The sequence below is a fragment of the Molossus molossus genome, unplaced genomic scaffold (assembly GCF_014108415.1).
Source record: "Molossus molossus isolate mMolMol1 unplaced genomic scaffold, mMolMol1.p scaffold_m16_p_22, whole genome shotgun sequence".
In the NCBI taxonomy this organism is placed as follows: Eukaryota; Metazoa; Chordata; class Mammalia; order Chiroptera; family Molossidae; genus Molossus; species Molossus molossus.
The window spans coordinates 14,812,337-14,834,178 of record NW_023425358.1 but is presented as its reverse complement, the minus strand read 5'-3'; the positions used below and the strand labels follow the sequence as shown (position 1 = coordinate 14,834,178).

Below are 21,842 nucleotides of genomic sequence, written 5' to 3'. Positions count from 1 at the left end.
CCCAAGGTCCCAGATTCAGGCCCTGGGGCTATGGAGAAGCCAGGCCTGGAGGGACAGCTCCCTGGAGGGTAGCAGGGCAGCTCAGGACTTGCTCTAGGGGCAGTGAGTAAAAGTTGCCACAGCCTCTTGACACGTGTGAGGCCACTGCAGGTGCAGGTGTAAGAACGAGGTGGAGCCCTGGCTGATTTGGCTCAGCAGTTAGAGCGTCGACCTGTGGTCCAGAGAGACCCGGGTTCGGTTCCTGCTAAGGGCACGTACCTTGGTTGCAGTTTGTCCCCAGCCCTGGTTGGGCCGGGTGGGTGGCAGCCACTCGATGTGTCCCTTTCACGATGTTTCTCTCCCTCTCTCTCTCTCTCTCTCTCTCTCTCTCTTCCTCTCTCTCTCTCCCACTCTATCTGACCAAAGAATGGAAACAATGTCCTCACATGGGGATTAAAAAAAAAAAAAAGAACACGAGGCGGAATGAGGTGGTGCAGGGTCTCCAGAAGTGCAGGTTTATTGGGAATCAGCCTGCTGGACTGTCTCTAAGGAGAGAGTAGCAACCGGCTTGTACAGGCTTGTACAGACGAGGGATTTTTAAACTCAGGGCTAGGGGGAGGGTCCTTCAGCCGAGGAGACGTGGTCGTCTTTGATTGGTCAGGCCTGGGGTCTCCCGAGTTCTTGATTGTCAGGGGCTGGGGTCTCCTGAAACTTGTTTTTCTTGTTTGCAGTTTTGGGTGGGTTAGGATGGTTCCATCATTCCCTTCCTCCTGGCTGGAGTGATGGGTTTTAGTTTTCTGGAATGAGAGGCTTAGGGAAAGGTTAAACCATAAGAGTGATGGGTTTTGGTTTCTGGGAATGAGAGGTTTAGGGCAGTAATGTGGAAGTTAAGAGCTAACAGCAGGTACCTGTCAGCAGCTTCTCGGGCTTTGCTTGGCCTAGTGTGCCCCTGGGGAAGAATCACTGCCCTCTCCCTGTGGGCTGTGGGCAGACCCCACAGGTCTGAGGACTTGGGAGGTCACGGGGTGGCTGCAGGGCTGCGGCCGAGCCCTCTCTGTGGTCACTGACTGAGGAGGCTTTTCGTACATTCAGACGGTAGGTAGAGCGGCAGGGGTGCGCGGTGGGCAGCAGTGATGGGCGTTCCCTTCATCTGCAGTCTCCAGTCCATGGCCACGGTGAGGAGGAGGGCTGCTGCGAGGAGGGCTGCTCGAGGCTGGCAGGGGTGGGCAGCCAGGGCTGAGGGCTGGCCTCCCATCCACCCGGCCTTCTGACGCCTGGAGGTGTTATTCGGCCATGGGAGGGCTTTCATTTTCAAAGAAAGATTTTGGTTGCTGATTAGAAAATAAGCCTAAGGGCTAAGAATGGAGCAGGGTGCTGGGGTGGGTGGAGGTGAGGCTGGCTGTGTGGGGGGGCAGGAGGTGCCTGGAGGTGGGGGGTGGAGGGTAAAGCAAGGGGGCTTCACTCACTGATTTGGGGGATTTTGTGTGCTGGTGGTTGTCTGTGTCTCATCAGCCCTGACTGGCCCATAGCTAGGCATTCCTTCGGGACTTACTCCATGCTCTGGGCTCCAGAGAACCCTCCACCTGTCCAGTAGTTTTACTTCTCCTCCATGCTGTGGAGGGGCTCCACCCAGGGGGAGCCTGAGGCTTCTCCAGGCTGCAGGGCTGGTAGGCATGTTGGGGTGGAGGCTGCTGCCCCTCCCAGCCCCCAGGAGGTAACTCCCAGGCCTGGGTGGGTGGGGCGGGTGAGTCACTCTTACCTGCCCGGCTAACCCAGCCTTCCTCACACAGCTTTTCGTGGTCATGTTCAGGGCTCAGCCCCTGTTTTCTCTCACCCTGCTGGGGACGTGCTTGTCAGCTGTGCCCGAGGTGGTGTGACCCTGACCCTTGCCCTCTTCCTTCCCTCAGGTCCTGCACCTCAGTGGCAGAGAGGGAGGGCGGAGGTAAGAGGCAGCTGTGCACCAACTAATGCTCTCACCTCCACCCTCCTGTCCCCCCACCCCACCATGGCCTGGGATCTAGACTGGGGGCACAGCCAGCCCAGGGCACAAAGGGCTGTGCTGGGTCCTGAGCCATGTCCACGGGCACCCGGGCCACTGCTCTGAATGTGCTGACACATCCTCACAGCCCTCCGTTGGTCGGGGTTCTGCCTCCCTGGCCCAGGTCTGCCATGTGACCAGGCTCTTCCAGGGAGGAGAGCGGGGACAGGGGCTGGTGACTGGGCGCTGGCGAGCGGCCGTCAGCACAGTGCAGGGGGGCGCAGGGCGTCGTGTGCTGGGGGTGAGGGTGGAGCGGGTACAGAGCCAGGTGAGTGCTCAGGTCGTTTGCAGGCCCCAGTAAGAGGGAGAAGCAGTACCAGGCCCACCAGGCCTTTGGAGACCGCAGGGATGGCGTCGTCAGTGCCCGCACCTACTTCTACACCAACGAAGCCAAGTGTGACGGCCACATGGAGACGTTCCTGCGCTGCATTGAGGCTTCAGGTGGGGCCTCGCTCTTTGCTGCCTGTCCACCTGCCAGGCCCAGCCTGGGCCGACCTGTGGCATGTGGACACGTGGGTGGGTGGGAGGCCAGCACTGGAGCACTCAGTCTGTCTGTCTGGGCAGCCCTGACGGTTGTGAGGATAACCTGGAGGGACATGTGGGAGCCACAGACTAGGCTTAAGTCATGCGGGGGTCATCCTGCATCTAGCACCTCCACAAAATTCATGGCTGCCCCCAGAAAGGTGCCTCCCTCCCCTTTCCTGGGAACCAGGTGCCCAGTGTGGACCTTTGGGAAGGCCCTCAGTTGGCCAGCGGCCCCAGTTATGGCAGGGGCAAGACTCTGGTCACAGGTGGCACGTGGGCTTGCCGAGGGCTGCGGCGTTCAGGGAGCAGGTGCAGATCCTCGTTAGTGAGAATTCCTCCCCACACAGCCTGGAGACGGGAGCACCTGCCCAGGGAGGCCAGTTAAGTTGGGAGGTCACTGAGGCCTTCATGTCCTGTAGTCTGTAGAAACGTCACAGATCACAGTGCCACCCCACTGTGCACCCTCAGCATCCCCCAGGACAGGACAGCGGGCTCCGCACCTTTGGAACACTCTCAGAAACGGGAGTGAGCGATGGTCAGAAGCAGTCTGCTAAGAGTGGCACTGGGGAGGCCCTGGCCAGTCAGGCAGACACTTGGCCGTGCCGTGCCCAGCGTCAGTGGCATCTGTTTGCCTCCCTGGCCACTCTGCCTGGGAGCAAATAGACAGGAGGCTCCCTCCCTCGGAAGCAAAGTGCGCTCCGGAAGCCAGAAGCCAGACAGAAGTGTGGTGGTTGAGCACCTTCCACGCTCCAGTCTGCTTTCTGCTCTGCATTTCTGTGTTCTGTGAGCCCCCCTTGCGCAGGCTGCGTGCTGAGGGCAGGGGAGAGGAAACAGGCAGGGATGGGGGTGATCATCAGGGTCATGTAGGAATGGGCAGGCCTCCCCACTACCTTCCTGACCCACGTGGCAAACGCAAACGTCACTGTTCCTACCTCCAGGGCGGGGCGTTTGGAGTAGCTGTGCGCACCGCACCGTGGTTATGGGTGAGCACAGGCTCCTGGTCCATCCCCCGGCTCTGGAGCCTTAAGGGCTCTTCCTGTGACTTCCCACAGCTGGAGCCAGCGATGATGGCTTCTCGGCCATTAAGCTCACGGCCCTGGGGAGACCCCAGTTTCTGGTAAGTGCTGGGACCTGCCGCGTGCAGAGATGGCAGGAACTGGGGCTGCCATGAGCGTTAAGTGAAAGCTCCCGTGCCGGTACCTTGGAGCTGGGAGCAAGTACACAGGTGGGACGGGAGGGGCCCAGGGCCTGTGTGGGGCCCGGGGGCAGGGAGCTGGGCGTGCACCTGAGAGGCAGCTCAGGCCTGCATTTGCAGCTGCAGCTCTCGGACGTGCTGATCAAGTGGAGACGGTTCTTTCACCAAATCGCTGCAGAGCAAGGGAAGGCCGGGCTGGCTGCCCTGGACACAAAGCTGGAGGTGGTGGCGCTGCAGGTGGGCAGCCCTTCCCTAGTGGTGTGAGTGGGTGCACAGCGTGGGCTGGGGAGGCGCCCTGCCCAGGAGGAACTGGCCAGGCGGTATCTGAGGTGGGTTCCCGCAGCTGCTCCAGGGCTTGCAGCCCGCCCCGAAGCTGCCAGGGTTTGTCTGGGAAGGAATCTGACCAGAGGCTGAGGACACACTGGACAGGAGGTGGACGCGCTGGCCTTGCCGGTCGCTCTGCGGAGCTGCAGGGACAGGAAAGGGGCATCAGGAACTGGTGGGGATGGACCCATTTATGGAGCAGAAACACAGCCCGAACGGTTTCCTGTTCTTGCTAACAGTGTAGTCAAGTCAAAACAGATCACAAACCAGTAGGCGGGAAACACTAACTGTTAGTGAGAGGGGCTGGGGATGCCAGGGCATGGACACCTTCTCACTTCTCAAGGAGAGCATGGCGAAGATGGGCATTGCCTCCAGGAAGGAGATGGAGGACTGGTTCACCGCAGAGACCCTGGGCGTGTCCAGGTAAGAGCAGCACCGGGCTGAGAAATGGGAGTGTTCCCCCCCCCCCCCCCTTTCAGCCATGGTTCCAGCAGCCTCTCCCTGTCCCGGTTACCCTCCTCGAGTCTGTGGGCCTTATGGTGATGGTGCCAAAGAAACTGCTCCTCTGAGATGCACAGAATGGGAGTTGATGGAACTGGGAGTCCACAGATGAGGGCTGGCAGCTTGGGCACAGAGCTAGGTGACTGCAGCTGATCAGATGGAGGGTCAGGGCAGCTGAGGCCCAGAGAACCGCAGGCTTCATCCTCGAGTGCTGGGGGCTGGGCCTGAGGTCACCAGGGCGCCTGCACTGCAACAGGGTACTTTCTCCTCGAACGCTGTCTGCTTCTGCCCGCTCTCCATGTTTGCCTCTTCCCCAAGCCCGCCGTTGCCAGTGGTGTTCTTGGTGCACGCCCCAAGTTTTCATAGATGCTGCCACCCTGATGCAGAACACGTTCATGTTTTGGTTTTCATTTTTTTATTTTAGTCTCCACCTGAGGATATTTTTTTCATTGATTTTAGAGAGAGAGGAAGAGAGAGAAACATACATCGATCACTTGCCTCCCGTACGCACCCCGAATGGGGATCGAACCCACAACCTGGGTATGTGCCCTGACTGGGAATTGAATCCATGACCCTTTGGTGCATGGGACAATGCTCCAGCCAAATGAGCCACACCGGCCAGGGTTGGTTTTCATCTTTTTAAACAGAACGACATATACATTTTATCTGTCTTTTGAAACTGAATACCGAGGCAGGTTCTGTGGGGATTGGGTCTGGGGGTGCTCTTTTAGGGAATAGGCTGGCTTGGCCTCTAGGCACCCCCAGCACCCATAGGTAAAGTCACCTGGCTGGATGGAGAAGCTACCGCCGCCACTCCATTGACCCACCTTCTCCCGCAGCACCCTGGACCTGCTGGACTGGAACAGCCTCATTGACAGCAGGACCGAGCTCTCCAAGCACCTGGTGGTCCCCAACATGCAGGTGACGCCACCCCCTCACCAATGAGCCCTGCCTCCGAGGATGTCAGGCCAGGAAGGGCAATGTTCCCTGTTGCCTACTCGGGTCCAAGACTACTGTCCTCCTCAGCCCCATGAGACCCCATGGTCTAGGGGGAAGAAGACACCTACTAGTGTCCCCCAGAGTGGGACAGAGACCCACAGGAGAAGAGGGGGGAACCTTCCCATGTCATCTGTCCTTGCACATTGGGTCACCCCAAACCTCGCTGGTCTGAAAGGGCAACACATAGGATTCCCCGCCACAGTTCTAGGCCGTTCCCTCAGGGTTCTCTCGCAGTTGTACTCAGAGGGTGGCAGGGGCTGGGGTCATTGTGGAGGGTCCCGACTCAGCCAGGGCTTCCTCCTCGTGTGGCGGCTGGGTCCCTGCACGAGTGTCCCCAGGAGTAAGGCGGAAGCTCTGTCCCTTTTCTAGCCTAGCCTCAGAAATCCCACAGCTCACCTCCGCCTGATCCCTTGGGTAAATGTAAGTCAGTAGGCTGGCCGCGTTCAGGGGGAGGGATGAGATTCCACCTGCTCACGGGAGGGTGTCCAGGAATGTGTGGCCATGTTTGAAACCACCTCTTAAGCTGGGATGTGAAGCAGCAGCAGAAGCACCTGGAGGATAAACCTGGCAAGCATGTCTTCCACAAACCCCCAGCCTGGGTCCCCCTGCGGGCCCCCTCCCCTCGGAGCCCCCGGACAGGGTTAGCGGGCAAGTGGGGTGAGCAGAGGGCCCCAGAGCCGCACAGGCCTGCAGCATGTGTCCACTGACTCCAAGCACCAGCCCACTGGAGGCCACGGTCTGGGGACGGTGCCCCTGTCCAATCAGTGTGCTGCACGGCTGTCCCCGTCTTCCTGTAGCCGCAGTTATTTCTTTGAGCCCGCTCCCTGCTTGGGGCTGAGCCTTTCCAGGTGATGGGATAGTCAAGGATAGCATCCTTAGCTTTGTGTGGGAGCAGAAGGGGGGACCCTCTGAGGGTACTGGGGAGGTTGTGGGAGCAGATACCTCGGGTGCAGGCCTGACCGGAGACCTCTGGCTCTGTGAGTAGGAGCATGCCGGCTGGCTGGCTCTGAGGTTCCGCCTCCAAGTGGCCTTGTCCCTGTGTCACCAGTGGCCTCAGGGCAGGGTGCTCGTCTTCATGCACAAACAGGGTGGAGGAGATGCCAGGATGGGGGGTCTCGCTGGTCCTGGGGAGGGGCACACCGGCTTTGCGAGGCGTGGTCCAGGCCCCGCCGTGGCCTGATGCATGCTGCGCCCTCAGACAGGACAGCTGGAGCCTCTGCTGTCAGGGTTCACTGAGGAGGAGCAGCAGCAGATGGCGAGGATGCTGCAGAGAATGGATGTCCTGGCCAAGGTCGAGGGCCTGGGATGCACCTGGGGGCTGGGGGGCTCCTGTCTCACCTGAGCCCCAGACAAACCCTCTCTCCCACCCCTGACCTCAAAGAAAGCCGCCAAGGTGGGGGTGCGGCTGATGGTGGATGCTGAGCAGACCTACTTCCAGCCGGCCATCAGCCGCCTGACGCTGGAGATGCAGCGCAAGTTCAACGTGGACAAGCCACTCATCTTCAACACGTACCAGTGCTACCTCAAGGTATGTGCCAGCCGCGTCCTCCCCACCCTTCAGGTGATGGCACGTCCCCGCTCCTCCCAGCCATCGTGGAGGGAGGCCCCTGCCCAGCGTGAGGCCAGTGTGACAGTTCCTGGTGGGGAAGGGCTGGCCCCTCCTCGGGGACCCAGGTCCCAGACAAGGGTGTTGGAGGGGCAGGAGGAAGATGGAGGAGCTTGTTTAGGGTCCGCTTAATGTCCTTTAACCCCCAGATTTCAAAGCCTTCGTGAGTGAGCATTTCCTCTGAGAATCGGATGAAAGCTCTGGGCCCTCCTCCCGGAAAAGACTTGGCTCGAGCTTTGCATGTTCCTCAGTAACGCTGCGGGGTGGATCCCTGAGCACAGACCTAGAGTGGGCTGCTTGGGGACCAGTGAGGTGCTTAGAGACCATGGGGTCAGGTGGGCATTGAGGCTGTGGAGGTGGGGGAGTACCCAGGAAGGTGCCATCCCCAGGTCAGCCTGCGGAGACTGGCAGGTACCGAGGCTGCTGGCACCTGGCCTGTCCCCTCAAAGGAATGTCCCCAGGCCAAACAGAAGAGGCTGCAGGTGGCCCCACTGTCACCATTCCTTGGGGACAGAGATCAAAGGGCCTTCCTCACCCACACCTGTCTCCCAGGGCACAGGGCACCTCCCTCAGCCAGCTGCTGCTGCCCTGGTGCCCCTTGCTGACCACGCCCTGGATGTTCCTGGGCCCAGGAAGGCAATGGGGTGCTAGCTGATGGGGGCTGACCTCGTTCTTCTTTTGGCCCTTACCCTGCAGGATGCCTATGACAATGTCACCCTGGACGTGGAGCTGGCTCGCCGTGAGGGCTGGTGTTTTGGAGCCAAGCTGGTGCGGGGTGCATACATGGCCCAGGAGCGGGCCCGCGCGGTGGAGATTGGCTATGAGGACCCCATCAACCCCACGTATGAGGCCACCAACACCATGTACCACAGGTGCGCCAGTCCCTCTTGGGTCCCAGAGCCTCAGGGCTACCCGGGGAAGGGAGTGAGAACATGGTGAGGGGAATGGACCTCCTTGGTGCCGGAGCTGCCTGATGGACCCCATTTAAAGAGGGAGTAGCCCTGGAGGTCAGAAGCTTCCGGTAGGAGCAAGACTTTTGCCCTGAGGCCAGAACTCATTATTTTGTTCTTGATTTACTTTTTCAAAAACATTAAGGTGCCTTTTTGAATATAGAGAAGTCTACTGAACAAAAACTAGGCGGGCCTGGTGCCCTGGCAGCTCCGGCCGGTTGCCCACGTAGCCTTCCCCACGTTGCACTCACCTCGTTTCCGGGGACCATCGTTGTTCACTGTCTCTTCCGCTGCAGTGCGGACGGGCTGACCTCATGCTTTTTCTCTCTGAGGTCGTGTGGGTATGTTGCAAATTCAGAGAGCCCAGGTGTCTCCCCTCCCTGACTTGCGTTTCAGCCCTGGCACCCTGGCAGCGGCCGGCTTCCTTCCAGGAGCTGCCGTGCGCGGCTGTGGGTGCGGACTTCGTGGTGGCTGGCGCTGTGCGCGGTCTCCTGCCCTTGCTTTCCGGGTAAAGCTGTATCTGGATCCCCCAGGTCAGCGTCAGTGCAGGGTGCCTGTGCTTCTGCGCATCCCTGCGAGCTTTAAGGTGGTTTGGCATCCTGCTGTTACAAGGGTGATCCAGGGCACACCCCATCCCTGTCTTTTGTACCCATGGGTGAGGACACAGCTGTTGCTGGAAATGGAGTTGCTGGCTCAGAGAACACGCACCTGCCTAGTTGCTTTCACTGCCAGATGGTGGGTGTTCAGGGCTCCCCCAGCACCCCAGCACCGGGGGCCCCTCCCCTCCCCTTTAGCTTCCCAAAGACCCTTCCTGAAGCAAGCTGCATCTGCCCTGGGCACACAGGGCTCTGGGCCCCCGCTGGCTCCCTGTGAGTGCTGACTGCAGCCCTGCTGACTTTTTCTTTCTCACTCACAAGGTGCTGAGGAGGGACAAGTGCTTGCCGTGGTCCTGTCACCATGGGCGCCTTTGGGTGGAAGGGGCTCGCCGGATGGCCCTGGGGCTGCCTGTGGCCTTTGCCCCTGTGGGGGAACTCTCTGGGCCCAAGGTTATGTGCCACTCCCCCAGGTGCCTCAGCTATGTCCTGGAGGAGCTGAAGAACAACGCCAGGGCTGAAGTGATGGTGGCCTCCCACAATGAGGACACAGTGCGCTTCACGCTGCGCAGGTAGGTGCACCCCCACAGCTGTCCAGGTGTTTGTGGGTCAGGGAGGGCATGGGTGAGCACCCCAGCAGCCAGGCTTGGGGGGCATTTTGAGGGGAACATCTGTGGGACAAGCTGGAGAGGTGGCTTCAGTGCTTCAGGCCCCTGCCCTGCCAGGTCCCACTGGGCATCGGCACTACTGTAGCAAAAGGCTATTGGCAGCTAATCTGAGGCTATATGCAGTTAATTTGGTTTTAAAAATTAATAACTGACTTACTGGTTTCAAATTAGAAAAATAAATCTCATTAGATGACTTAAATAGCTTATTAAAATGCACAAATACAGTGTGAAATGTTGGAACGCCGCGGGAGGTCTCCGATGCATGGGTCTGTTTTTATTTCATGTCTTAACCTGAAAGTGCAACACCAGGGGGCCAAGTTCCTGCCACTCCCATATCTGCCGTCCTGGGGCTCAGGCCCTGCGCTGGTCTTGCTGGCCTTCAAGTGTCCCAGGAGTAAAGCAGGGGCCCCCATGCCAGCCACCGCAGAAACACCCCAAGCCCAAGGCTTGCTGCTGAGTGGGGCTTCCTCAGGGAGCAGCAAAGTCACAGGCGGGGTGAGGGTGCTGCCTGGCTGGGCGCTGCCTGGAGAGCTGACTCAGTAACATCACCGCTTATCCTTTGTTCACGATGGGGCTGCTTTTTCAGTCTGAAACTGCAACTGAAAACCACACCTTCTAATGTGCAACAGTTGCAGCCATCAGGGTTGGGGACATGAGCCAAAGCTCCTTCCTGAGCATAGTGGCAGGGTTGAGGGTCTGTTTCCATGGTGGGGGCGGGGCAGAGCAGAGTCCCAGCTCTCCGCTTCCCTCCATCCCTAGAGACTTCTCAGGCCCTTAGCTCCCGTCTTGGATGCCCCATGCTTGGCACTGGATGTAGGAGGCCACCTTTTGTGCTCAGCAAAGATTAGTTCTGGCTTCGACTTTTTTCTATTTTTTATTTCTTTATCCACACCCAAGGACATTTTCCCATTTTTTGTTCAGATAGAGTGTGTGTGTGTGTGTGGGGGGGGGGAGGTTAGAGAAAGAGAGAAACATCGATGTGAAAGAGACACATCGAGTGGCTACTACCCGCACGACCCAACCAGGGCCGGGGACAAACTGCAACCGAGGTACATGCCCTTAGCAGAAATGGAACCAAGGTCTCTATGGACCGCAGGCCGACGCTCTAACCGCTGAGCCAAACCAGTCAAGGCCTGGCTTCGACTTTTAAAATGAACACAGGATTGAGTTGCAGATTTTAAAATGCAGCTTTCCCTTAGGCTTAAAAGTATTCTGTGATAGAACCCTGATCAAGGCTTGGTCCCTCCGGCGCTAGGGCGGCTCTAGATGTCTGCGCAGAGCCTCCTGTGCCCCTGGCCCAGCACGTGGGAACCTGACCCCTGCACAGTGGCACGCCCTGTGGGGGCCAGCTGTGTGGAAGGTGCCGCCGTCTCAGGTTTCAGTTTTGAACTCAGCAGCCTTTGTTGGTCACTCACACTTAGGGAGGGGATCATAGGCCAGTCCACTCAGACTACACAGAGAACCAGGAGACCTCTGAGGGCTTCCTTTCTTTTGAATCTTCCCACTGAGAACACATCTGTCCTCACCATTTTGGTCACAGCAGCCGAGGACCAGTTGAGAGTCCCCTCCTTCCTCAGAGCCTCCAGGGCCCATGCCAGGCTCCACAAATACGGCCCAGCGCCTGCAGGCCAGTTCTGTGCTCTGCTGTGGGGCCAGGGAGCCTTGAGCGTGCGGGCTCACCTTCCCTGGGAAGCAGTATGGGTCTCTGATCAGACATCAGGGACCTCAGGGAGGCTGTCAGCTTTGACCAAGCACCAAAACAACCCCAAACTCAGTGGCCAAACGACGGTATGTTCTGTGGGCCAGCAGTGGGGACAGGGCTCAGCTGGGACCTGTTGGCCCTAAATGGCCTCATCTGGGGCAGCTAAGGGGACTGCTCTCATAGCCAGTGTCCAACAGGCCCGCCCAGGCATCGCCATATGGTGGGCTCAGGCTTCTGGAAGCCCCGAAGAGGGCAAGCCTCTGCCCGTCACATCTACTATTGTCTTGTTGGCCAAAAGAAGCCACGAGGCCCAGCCCAGACATCACGTGGTGAGAGCTCCATCTGTACACTGGAAGCTGCAGTCACGGGGCAGAGGGTACGGATACGGGCGGGGGCGGGGGGGGGGGGGTCAGTAGCCATCTTTGCAGGCCGCCACATGAGCATCCCCATAATTCAGTCAGGTGGCAACTTGGTGGCAGCCCTGCTCTCACAGGGTCATGTTCTGGTGGGGGACAGAGACGCATGAACTGGAGACCGGGGTGACATGGTGGGGATTGGGCTGCTTTAGGCGAGGTGGCCCCAACATTGAAGCCCAGCCCCAAAGGACGACCCTCATGCAGAGGTCCAGCGATCCTCGTGTTCTGGGTGCTCTGGGAGCTTGAGGCGGGTTGCAGGGCCCGAGACAGGGCAGTGAGAGCCTCCCAGGGACGGGGATGCCAGGCTTGGCCTGTGGCCCGAGGGGGTGTGAGGACCCAGGCTGAACAGGTCCCTGAGGGACACGGAAGGTGGGGGCAGCCCCAGAGTGCTGGTGCAGACAGGCAAGCTTAAATGTACCGATGTAGGAAGTCAGAGATAAGCGAATCATCAAGTAGATACTTTAAGCCCTGGGAATATTTGTAAGATCCTGTGAAGGAAGGTGTAAGGGCAGGAGAGGGCACTGGGTAGAGTTGGGGCCGTCACCACCATCTGAGTGGTGCTAGTGGAAGTGTGAGCCACATCTAAATGTTCTGGTAGCCACATGAAAAAATATGAAGCTGATTTCAATAATACATTTCAATTAACCCGACACATTAAAACATATTACAATTTAAACGTGTTATTTGGTATTTTCATACTAAGTCTTCACAATGCCATATGCTCCAAACTGGTAGCACCGGCCGCCTTCCGGAGACTCCGTGGCCACAGGGGTTGGCTGCCATATGGGACAGGGCAGCCAGGGATGACAAGTGGCACATGGCACTGAAGCAGAGTGGCTGGAGAAGGGGGCAGGGAGGGCGGCAAGGTCCCCGAGCCACACCGCGGGGCGGGCTGCTGGTGGGTCTGCGTGGCTGGGTCCGAGTGCTGGTGACGGAGGCTGGGGAAGCAGGGGTGAGCACAGCAGGAGGGGGGCTGCCAGGGAAGGAAGGAAGTTGGTAGCCATGGGCTGAGGGGGGTGCTGCCGGGCAGAGGCCTAATCTGGGCAGGACAGAGCTTATACTCACGCTCCGCCCTGCAAGTATGGAGGTTAGAGCATGTGGATGGGGACTGGGGTGGCAGAGGGGCTGAGCGAGCACAGGGGTCCCAGGAGGCTCACCTGCTGCCTTGCCTGGTCACAGGATGGAGGAGTTGGGCCTGCACCCCGCCGATCGCCAGGTGTACTTTGGACAGCTGCTGGGCATGTGTGACCAGATCAGCTTCCCACTAGGTGAGCTGGGCCTCCCTGGGGGTGGGTTGGGTTGGTGTGTCGGGGTCGGACTCACTGCCTCTGCCTGTGCACACAGGTCAGGCAGGCTTCCCTGTGTACAAGTACGTGCCCTATGGCCCTGTGATGGAGGTGCTTCCCTACCTGTCCCGCCGTGCCCTGGAGAACAGCAGTATCATGAAGGGTGCCCTGCGGGAGCGGCAGCTGCTATGGCAAGAGCTCAAGCGGAGGCTGTGCACAGGCAGCCTCTTCAGCCGCCCCGCCTAGTGCCCGTGGGCCGCCACCACCACCACCTGCCACCAGACGGCCTCTCAGGGCCCTCAGGCCTGGGCAGGGTCTGTGCGGTCTGGGTGGCCCCTAGGCCGAGGCTGCTATAGTCCAGCCTCACACAGATTCACCTTTTTATACCCAAGACGATGAGACTGCTCGAAGTGGGGGCCTCTGTGACCCCTGGCTCCTACCAGGATGTGGGCACTCAGGTATAGGCTGAATCTGATACCTGCCAGAGCCACTGAGACCATCAGGACTGCCCTTTGAGTGGGCACTGCCACCATCTCTGCCCAGCCCATGACCTTAGACCTGAAGGTCCACCTTCCACCAGGGTCTAACCCACATACCTAAAGCCCTACAGGTGTCCAGTAGCCAGGATGAGGAAGGTGGGCTAATCAATAAACCACTATTTCTGCAGATAAGAACCCTCAAAGCCCTTTCCTGTGGCGCCCTCAGGTGGGGGTCAGCAGCAGAGAGGGAGTGGTTCCAGTGGCCGGAGAAAGCTCACCGGTCTGCCTAGTCCAAATCACGTGGCCTTGGGGGCCACGCCCACACCTCCCTTCAGGCTGTACCGCAGACCCCACCTTGCAGGGTGCTGGGCATCCCTACTCCCCAACTCCACAACCCAAGACAACAGCAGGGCTGCTAGGCTCAGACCGACGTAGACAGGATGCTTCCAGGGACTGGTGTGTGGTGCTTCCCCAACCTCCGTCTCTTCCTCCCTCAAACCCTTCCTGCTGCCCTGTGCCCACGACCTACACCAGGCTTTTGCTGCTCTGGTAGGAACAGGCCCGTGGCTGCTTGCCCCCCACTCTTCAGCTGCCAACCCCAGAGAAGAGACTGGATGTGGTCCTAGCACCCCAGCGGAAAGGGTGGGGCTGGGCCCACGTCTGCACGAGGAGAGCCCCAGGAAGGGGCCTCTGACAAGGGGGTGGGGGCACCCTCTGCTTGTTCCTGTCACGGAGCTACCAGGGAGGACTCCAGCTGGGTCCTGGTCATAACAGACATCACAGAGCTGTCACAAAGCCACTTGCAGGCCATACTGAGGCACCTTTATTTCTCTCGATCACACAGGGTTTGGGCTATGGAGCCTCTCCTACTTGGGGGCTGCACCTACCAAGAGAGGGGCCGAGACCAGAATAAGCACGAGGCCAGGAACCTGGCACAGTCGGGATGTGCTTGGTGGAGTGAGAATGTACAGGACCTCTAGCCCTACCCCCTGCCCAGCTCTGGGGCCGAGACCAGCAGGCTGGGCCCGCTCCCCCTTTACCACATCACTCTAGCTTTAGACATAAAAACCCAAAGGTGGGTGGCAGACACAGCCAGCGCCACCCTGTCTCTCCTCAGAGGGGTGACCTTTCCTGCAGGCACCTGGTACAGTGGTGGCCAGATATCAGGAAAACAAGTTCCCTGACTTTCTGTTACTTGTGGCGAGTGTGGGACAGGGCTGTCTTCCCAGCCAGGATGGGCCGTGTGTTACTGGCAGGGACCCCACCTGGTCACAGGGCTGCCTTCCCCGCCTGGCAGCCCCTTTGTTGCAGCTTCCGGATGAGTTCCAACAGGTTCATCTGTAGTGTCAGCTCCTGGGATGCAGAGGGGCCACTGTCAGTCCAGAATGACACCTGGTCCCATTTTGTCCCAGCAGAAGCCCCAGGCAGAAGCCTCCTTTACTCAAGGGCCCAGCAGCAGATATCAAGCCTAGAATATGCCAGGCACTGAGCCTATGGGGCTGACCAGTGAAGCCTGGCCACAGCCTGCCAGAGGCTGGGATTCCACGATACAGCAGGGCCTGCAGTTCCCAGGCTCGGTGCACACAGAGATGTAAGCAGAGGAGCAGAGGAGGGCCCTATGGGGCGCAGCGGAGCTGGGTGGGGAAGGTGAGCAATGCCCCTGTAGCCTACCAGCTTGCTCTCCTATGGGAAAGGCGGTGGGACCGGACTCTGTGCACAGAAACCCTTCCTGGAGCCTAACTCCTCCCATTTCCCCTTCCCTCACACACCCTGGGCCTCCCCACCCCAACCTCTACCCTGCCCGGGCAACCAGCCCTGAAATCCCAGATGGAATCTGGCCTTCGGGGATTAACATCCCCTGGGCTGTGCCAGGGCAGGTTCAGGGCACTGACCTGTGGGTTGGTGGTCACATAAAAGCCAGCAACCCCTGCTTTCTCCAGCGTGCTCTGCTGGTCTGCCACCTTCCGGTCCAGCTCCAGGATGATCTTCTGGTCCATGGCCCGCTGCTCCTCACGGATCCGGTGCTCCATCGCCTGCCACAGTGAGGGTAGCTCAAGGGCTCAGACTCAACCCATCAATTCCTCAAATACAGGGTCCTGGCCTGACACCTCCCCACCCTTCCAAAAGCTCAGGCACCCAGATCACTCCCTTCTTAGCCACATGAAACCCTCCAGAGGGGCCTGGCTGCCCTCCCTGCAACGCTCTCCTCTTTGGGACCTCCCGGCAGGCGTCCTCCCTTTGCTGTGCCAGGCCTTGCCCAGCAACAACAGCTCAGGACCATCATGAACTGGCTAGACGCCAGTTCCACCTCTGCTTACTAGCAAGCAGGCCACCGTCTCTGGGCCTCTGTGTACATTACTTCCCTCCTGAGGCTGCCTGAGGCTCCAGCTTGGCACCTCCTCCCATGCCCAGCCTTAAGGCTGCCTTGGGACCTCACATGCATCTCTACATGCACCCCCACCACCCATGGATTCTTGGTTACATTCAGGTTTCCTGGTTGTCCCTGAGTAACCTAGGAGCCAATGGGCCCCTGTCACCCCACCACTGCCCTTGAACCTCCAAGGCCATGAGCACAGTGGCCCCTCCTCAGCACCTGCCCTGCACAGGCCCAGCTCACCAGGAGCTGAGGTCGCGGTCTCGGGAAGCAGGTGGAGATCACATACTCTCCACCTGGTCCTGGCACACTCTGGCACCCCATGGTGAAGAGCCACATGCAAGAACTCCCCAGGCTTCAGCAGCCCTCCCCAGGCTGAGGTCCAGGGCCAGCCAGCAGCTCCCAAGTCACCCTGAGCCCTTCACCATGCCCGGTCAGCGGAGCCCAGGTGGTGCCCACCCTGGTGCGCCCATACCTCCTGCTCACGCTGCTGAGCTGCCTGGAGCACAGGCAAGTTGTGGGGCTGGCAGGCCTGCTGGGCTTCCTGGTGCTTCTGCCGTAGTGCCTGCCTGAGCACTGGGAGGGGACAAGACCAGAGAGTCCATCAGGAGGCAGCAAGGGTGAGATGGAGGGGACCAGTAAACACCTCCCGCCTCAGCGCCTGCTCTGCCTCGGCACCAAGCTGATGACCCAGCCTGCCCAAAGCCCTGCATAAGAAGCTGGGCAGAGCTCTGGCAGACACCCAGCCACCTAGCCATCCGGCCCACTTAGTCCCACCCCACCAAGGGCAGGGCCTTTCTCCAGCAGTGAGGCTCTAGGGGACTCAGGAGGGTGTAGGGCACTAGAAGAGAGTGAGGATGGGGCCAGGGCTGTAGCCTGGACTCAAGACCAAGTAGATGGGAGACTTTGATCCGGAGGCTTCTGGGCTCAGATGGCCACAGGCCAGCAGTCCTGGGTGTAACCTTCTCACCATCCATGGGACATCCACTGAGTCCACCCAGGAGACCACCCAGGCAAAGGCCTGGAAAAGGAGGATGAGGAGTCACTATGCCAGAGCAAGGTGTGGCCTCTGCCCAGATGTTCCAAAGGACAAGTAGCAAAGGGTCTAGAGCAGTGGTTCTCAACCTTCCTAATGCCGTGACCCTTTAATACAGCTCCTCATGTTGTGGTGACCCCAACCATAAAATTATTTTCGTTGCTACTTCATAACTGTAATTTTACTACTGTTATGTCTTAAGCAACCTCTGTGAAAAGGTTGTTTGACCCCCAAAGGGGTCGTGACCCACAGGTTGAGAACTGCTAGTCTAGAGAGTTATCGAAAACTTTCCACTAACAGGAACAGAGCCTTGGGCTCGCTTCAGCAGCACAAATACTGAAATTAGAACAATACAGAGAACATGAGCATGGAGCCTAACAGGACTGGGCAGAGGAGCGAGGTATCATGGGATGGAAAGAAACCAATCACAAAAAAAGAATATACAGCCCTGGCCGTGGTGGCCCACTGGTTAGAGCATCAGCCCGAGCATGGAAGGGTCTCGGGTTTGATTCCCAGTCAAGGGCCCATACGTGGGTTGCAGGTTTGATCCCTGGCCCCAGTTGGGGCATGTGTAGGAGGCAACCAATCAGTGTGTGTCTCTCATTGAAGTTTCTCTCTCCTTGCTCTCCCTCTTGCTCTCTTTCTCTCTCCCTCCCTCTCTTCCTTCCACTCTCTAAAAATTACTGGAAAAAGCCCTGGCTGGTTTGGCTCAGCGGTTAGAGCATTGGCCTGCAGACCAGAGTCACAGGTTCGATTCCGGTCAAGGGCATGTACCTTGGTTGCAGTTCAATCCCTGGCCCTGGTTGGTGTCATGTGGGAGGCAACCAATCAATGTTTCTCTCTCTCTCTCTCCCTCCCTGTCTCCCATTCTATCTGAAGATAAATGGAAAAATATCCTCGGGTGAGGATTTATCTTTTTTTTTTTTTATCCTCACCCGAGGATATTTTTCCATTTTTTTTGTACAGATAGAGTGGGAGGGAGAGAGAGGAAGGGAGAGAGAGAGAGAGAAACATCGACGTGAAGGGACACATCGAGTGGCTGTCACCCGCACGACCAACCAGGGCCGGGGACAAACTGCAACCGAAGTATGTGCCCTTAGCGGGAACCGAACCCGGGTCTCTCCGGACCGCAGGCTGACGCTCTAACCGCTGAGCCAAACTGGCCAGGGCGTCAGGTGAGGATTTAAAATAAATAAATAAAAATAAAAATTAATGGAAAAAATATCCTCAAGTGAGGATTAACCAAAAAAAATTATTTTATTTTATTTTTTTATCCTCACCCAAGGACATTTTTCCATTTTTTGTTCAGATAGAGTGGGAGGGAGAAAGAGAGAAACATCGGCGTGAAAGGGACACATCGAGTAGTTGCCACCTGCACGACCCAACCAGGGCCGGGGACAAACTGCAACCGAGGTACGCGCCCTTAGCGGGAACCGAACCCGGGTCTCTCTGGACCGCAGGACGACGCTCTTAACTGCTGAACCAAACTGGCCAGGGCCACAAAAAAAATTTTTTTTAAACAAACAAAACAGAATATACAACACCATGCAGCCCAAATCCTAGACCAGTAAGTGTCAAGTGGCTACAGCTCCCCATAAAGTGGGGTCCCTGGCCATAAGGAAACACAAGCCCAACTCTGTCCTAGGCAGAACCTCACATCACAGCTCTTCTCGGGAGGGCCCCTGAGGTTCTCCTGCCAGTAGTTTGGCACTTGCTGTGCCCACAGCCTTCTCCAGTCTCCTGTTTCTTGGCATTCAGTGCACACCTTCCCTATGGCATTTATCACATTAAATGAGTTTAAAACCAAGAGCCATCCTCGAGACACAGGGACAAGAAAGATGCTCCCTCGTTAATGTATCTACCAGGAGAGGCGGGATTTCAGGAAATGCATAATTGCAGGGAATGTCATCTCCTTCACTCTGTTTATTAAACGCTGATACAAATCTCAGTCAACTCCCAGATTCCACTGGATGAGCAACCAGAGGTAAGAGGAGAGCTGTGCCTGCTGCCAGGGTGGAAGGGGCAGGGCCTTAGCAATGACCGAGGAAAGTGACCACAGACAATGACCACCTGCTAAGTCAGAGGAAAAAGCAGAAAGTCACAGGGCGCTTGCCCACTGCCTGCAGCACCAAAACCTGCCCAAATGTTCTGAAGGACAAGTAGCAATGGGTCTGGAGAGTTACCAAAATCTTCCCACTAATGCCTCAGCAGCACATAGGCTAAAACTGGAACGATACAGAGATTAGCATGGCCCTTGCGCAAGGATGACATGCAAATTCATGAAGCATCCCATGTTTTTAACAAATAAGTATGATGAAGTACAATTTATTTAAAAAACAAACAAAAAAGGAACCAAAGCTCCATGGAGAAATGGCAGACTCCCTTTTTAAAAATTATTATTCTGAGTGCTTTATTTGCTCCCCAAACTACTGACCTCTGTGGAGATAAAGATTACCAAAACAAGAGCAAGCACTACTTACTGACAGCAAGAGCGAGCCACCACCACTGCCTGCATTTGACAGAGACTCAATCAAAGACAGGAGTGGAAACGCTTTATGGGGGCCAAAGAGGAAGGTCCATCCTAACGGGAGGTTGATTAGTGTGGGGAAGCTGAAGGCGGTCTACTAGAAGAGGGGCTGAGGTAGGGAAAGAACAAGAAAAGATGAGCCTGAAAACTTGCCTCTACCAGAAAGTAAGGAAGTACTCAAAGACACGGAGTACAGAAAGCCACAGGAGCCAGGTTGAAGTTCCCCCACTGGCCAAATGTGGCACGAGTTGAGCATTAAAAAGAATAATGAGCTATGTATTTTGGATTTGTGCGTGCATGCATCTTATACCTCAATGGAAATGTTTACAAAGGCAATCACCCAAACAGGGACGAAGTAATGCTGATCCTACATAAACTCTTCTGGACAACTGAAGAGAACACTTCCCAACTCATCCTACGAAGCCAGTATCTCCCTGATATCCAAACCAGACAAAGACATCGCAATAAAACTACAGAGGGATGTCCATCAGGAACGCAGAGGCAGTTCTTGAGATTTTAGCAAATCAAATCCAACATAGACAAAAAATATAATACATCATGACCAAGTAGGATTTATTCCAGTAATAGTTTATCCCAGGAATTAAAAAATCAGTGTAGTTCACCATACCAACCAAACAGTTACTGATCATCTTAATAGATGCAGAAAAAGGATTTGACAAAACCATCATCCATTTGATAGAAACATGCTAATTCTGGACAGAGATATATCACCTGTCCCCAAAGGGAAGGGATCTGTATCACTAGAGGAACTGTTGTCACAAATATTTAACCTGCATATCATCAGGCTCTACCTGCTGTCCACTTTACAGGAAACACAGAAGGTGGAGAAACAGGCTAAATGACGCACTGAAGGTGCAATCTGACAGAACCTGAGTGGGCACATTCTACGGTAGACTGCCCTGGAGTCTTCGAAAGGTCAATGCCACAATAAATGTTGGGGGACTCTTCCAGAAGCTGAGAGACCAAAGAAACCAACTGCAGTGCATGAATCGACACTGAATCCTTGTAAAGTGACAGACAATTTGAGATGAGTTAGGTAATGTGACCATGGACTGAAGATCAGAAGACACCCCTGCATGATTTTCTCAGGAGGCTAGCCACTATAGTCACATAGGAGTGTTATTGTTCTGAGGCACTGGTTCTCAATCCTGGGCAAAATCTGACTCCCAAGAATGTCTGAAGAGATTTTTGGTTGTCATGACTGGGGGAGGGAGCCCAGTGGACAGAAGCCAGGGATGCTTCTAAACATCCTGCTATGCACAGGACATTGCCTCACCATTAACGCTTGTCCAGACACAAATATAAACACTGCTGTGGTTGAAAACCAGAGTCCCTAGAAGAATGCTGAAGACTCGCGGTGAAGCCCTATGGTACTGCAGAGGTTTAGAAATGTAAAGGGCTTTGGCAGAACGTTAATTATTGACTCTAGCAGGAGAGCATATGGACATTCATTACACGATTTTTTGCAACGTTTCTAAAAGTTTTTATAAATAAGAAAGGGAACGATAAAATAACAAAAGTGGGAAACCTGACAGGGTAAGGAGAACTGCCCAGCATACATTGCAGGAAGGGGCTCCGGAGCCCCCAGAGTGAAGACGCCTGAGAGGGGCCGAGGCTCACGAGTCTTTGGCCCAGTGTGTGACTCAAATGGGTACATTTTGGGGTCCCAGAGAGGGTCACAGGGCACAGTGTATGGGAATTCAATGCACAGCTGGCGTGGGGCTCTGCTCCACAGGAGAGAGAACTGACCACAAAGGGCGCTGTAGAGCTGTCAACACTTGGGGCATCATTGGGGGCAGAACCGCTATGTGGACCGCCACAACCAGGATTTGCCCGTGGGTCTTGGGCCATCCTGCCTGGAGGGGGATGGGAACACGGGGAAGCCCAAGCAGGAAGTTTCGGGTGTTAGGCTAAAAGGGGACCCGAGCAACTGACAAACTAAAACTGGCTTGATAACATCTGTCACCAAAAAAGCGCTAGCAAAGGTTCCGCGCCCTTGATCTAGCCCATTTTAGGAACTGCTTCCGAGCGACACCCAGGAAAAGGCTCGGCCAGCAGAGACCGGGAGCTCCCAGGGCAGGCTGACCTCCCGGAGGAGGAGCGTGCGTCGTCCCGCCGCCCCCGCGCACCTCGGTGCTCGTTCTGCAGCCGCAGTCGTTGGTTGTACAGGCTCTTCTCGGTGAGGTGCTGGATCTCCAGCAGTCCCTGCACTATCTCGAACACAGTGCCGTCAAGGAGCGCCAGGGCCAGGTCGCTGAGCGTGGTGTAGGACAGGCGTTGTTGGAAAGAGCTGCGGGCAGAGGGGCGCGGTGAGTGCGGGCAGGACCTGCAGCTGCCACAGTCGCCCGCCCCGCGGCCGCACACCTGGGCAGCTCCTTGACCAGGCTCTGCAGCGCCGACAACAGCTGATAATGCCTCTCCTGCTGCCGAGTCCCATCCGCTGCCTCCTCCAAGACGCCTGCATAGCGATCCATAACCCCACACCCCGCCACCGCGCACCGGAGCGACGCTCCCCTCCGCTACGTCAGTCCAGAGCGCGGCGCGTCCCGCCCCCTTTTACGACAGTTCTGAGCAGGGCGCGGCCCGCTTTCAAAGTCGGCCAGAACGAGGCTCGCTCCGCCCC

The 21,842-nt window shown here is 57.1% G+C and overlaps 2 protein-coding genes and 1 pseudogene across 5 annotated transcripts in view; 2 read left to right on the top strand and 1 right to left on the bottom strand.

Annotated features, from left to right (window-relative positions):
- Positions 1 to 14,070, top strand: part of LOC118639785 (proline dehydrogenase 1, mitochondrial-like) — a 22,072-nt gene extending 8,002 nt beyond the window's left edge. For both annotated transcript variants that reach the window (XM_036276268.1, XM_036276269.1), the window contains exons 3-14: positions 1,887 to 1,921; positions 2,309 to 2,458; positions 3,595 to 3,659; positions 3,858 to 3,974; positions 4,405 to 4,484; positions 5,402 to 5,483; positions 6,760 to 6,852; positions 6,943 to 7,089; positions 7,864 to 8,039; positions 9,184 to 9,282; positions 12,676 to 12,764; positions 12,841 to 14,070. In XM_036276268.1, coding sequence (XP_036132161.1) covers positions 1,887 to 1,921; positions 2,309 to 2,458; positions 3,595 to 3,659; positions 3,858 to 3,974; positions 4,405 to 4,484; positions 5,402 to 5,483; positions 6,760 to 6,852; positions 6,943 to 7,089; positions 7,864 to 8,039; positions 9,184 to 9,282; positions 12,676 to 12,764; positions 12,841 to 13,028 — 1,321 coding nt within the window. In that variant the 3' untranslated portion in view covers positions 13,029 to 14,070. The remainder of the gene's footprint in view (positions 1 to 1,886; positions 1,922 to 2,308; positions 2,459 to 3,594; positions 3,660 to 3,857; positions 3,975 to 4,404; positions 4,485 to 5,401; positions 5,484 to 6,759; positions 6,853 to 6,942; positions 7,090 to 7,863; positions 8,040 to 9,183; positions 9,283 to 12,675; positions 12,765 to 12,840) is intronic.
- On the bottom strand, positions 8,671 to 21,785 carry DGCR6L (DiGeorge syndrome critical region gene 6 like). 3 transcript variants are annotated; one of them, XM_036276272.1, is made up of 6 exons: positions 21,584 to 21,785; positions 21,349 to 21,509; positions 16,111 to 16,211; positions 15,154 to 15,294; positions 14,527 to 14,614; positions 8,671 to 8,696 (listed from the first exon to the last, which is right to left on the bottom strand). In XM_036276272.1, the coding sequence occupies exons 1-5, from the start codon at positions 21,691 to 21,693 to the stop codon at positions 14,531 to 14,533; spliced, it is 597 nt and encodes a 198-aa protein (XP_036132165.1). In that variant the 5' UTR covers positions 21,694 to 21,785; the 3' UTR covers positions 8,671 to 8,696; positions 14,527 to 14,530. The 3 variants fall into 3 exon arrangements, with proteins under 3 accessions (XP_036132165.1, XP_036132164.1, XP_036132163.1); XM_036276271.1 differs by lacking the exon at positions 8,671 to 8,696 and adding an exon at positions 14,062 to 14,144; XM_036276270.1 differs by lacking the exon at positions 8,671 to 8,696 and having other exon boundaries at positions 14,062 to 14,614.
- LOC118640455 lies at positions 18,871 to 18,970 on the top strand (annotated as a pseudogene).
- Positions 21,786 to 21,842: the final 57 nt, after the last annotated feature.

What these genes read in the sequence shown, in the direction of transcription:
- DGCR6L (XM_036276272.1), bottom strand. Translation starts at nt 21,693, where the DNA reads ATGGATCGCTATGCAGGCGTCTTGGAGGAGGCAGCGGATGGGACTCGG. An exon ending in GCTGCAGAACGAGCACCGAG is followed by an intron (nt 16,212 to 21,348) that starts GTGCGCGGGGGC and finishes GTCCCCTCCCAG; the next exon opens with TGCTCAGGCAGGCACTACGG. An exon ending in CTCAGCAGCGTGAGCAGGAG is followed by an intron (nt 15,295 to 16,110) that starts GTATGGGCGCAC and finishes TCACTGTGGCAG; the next exon opens with GCGATGGAGCACCGGATCCG.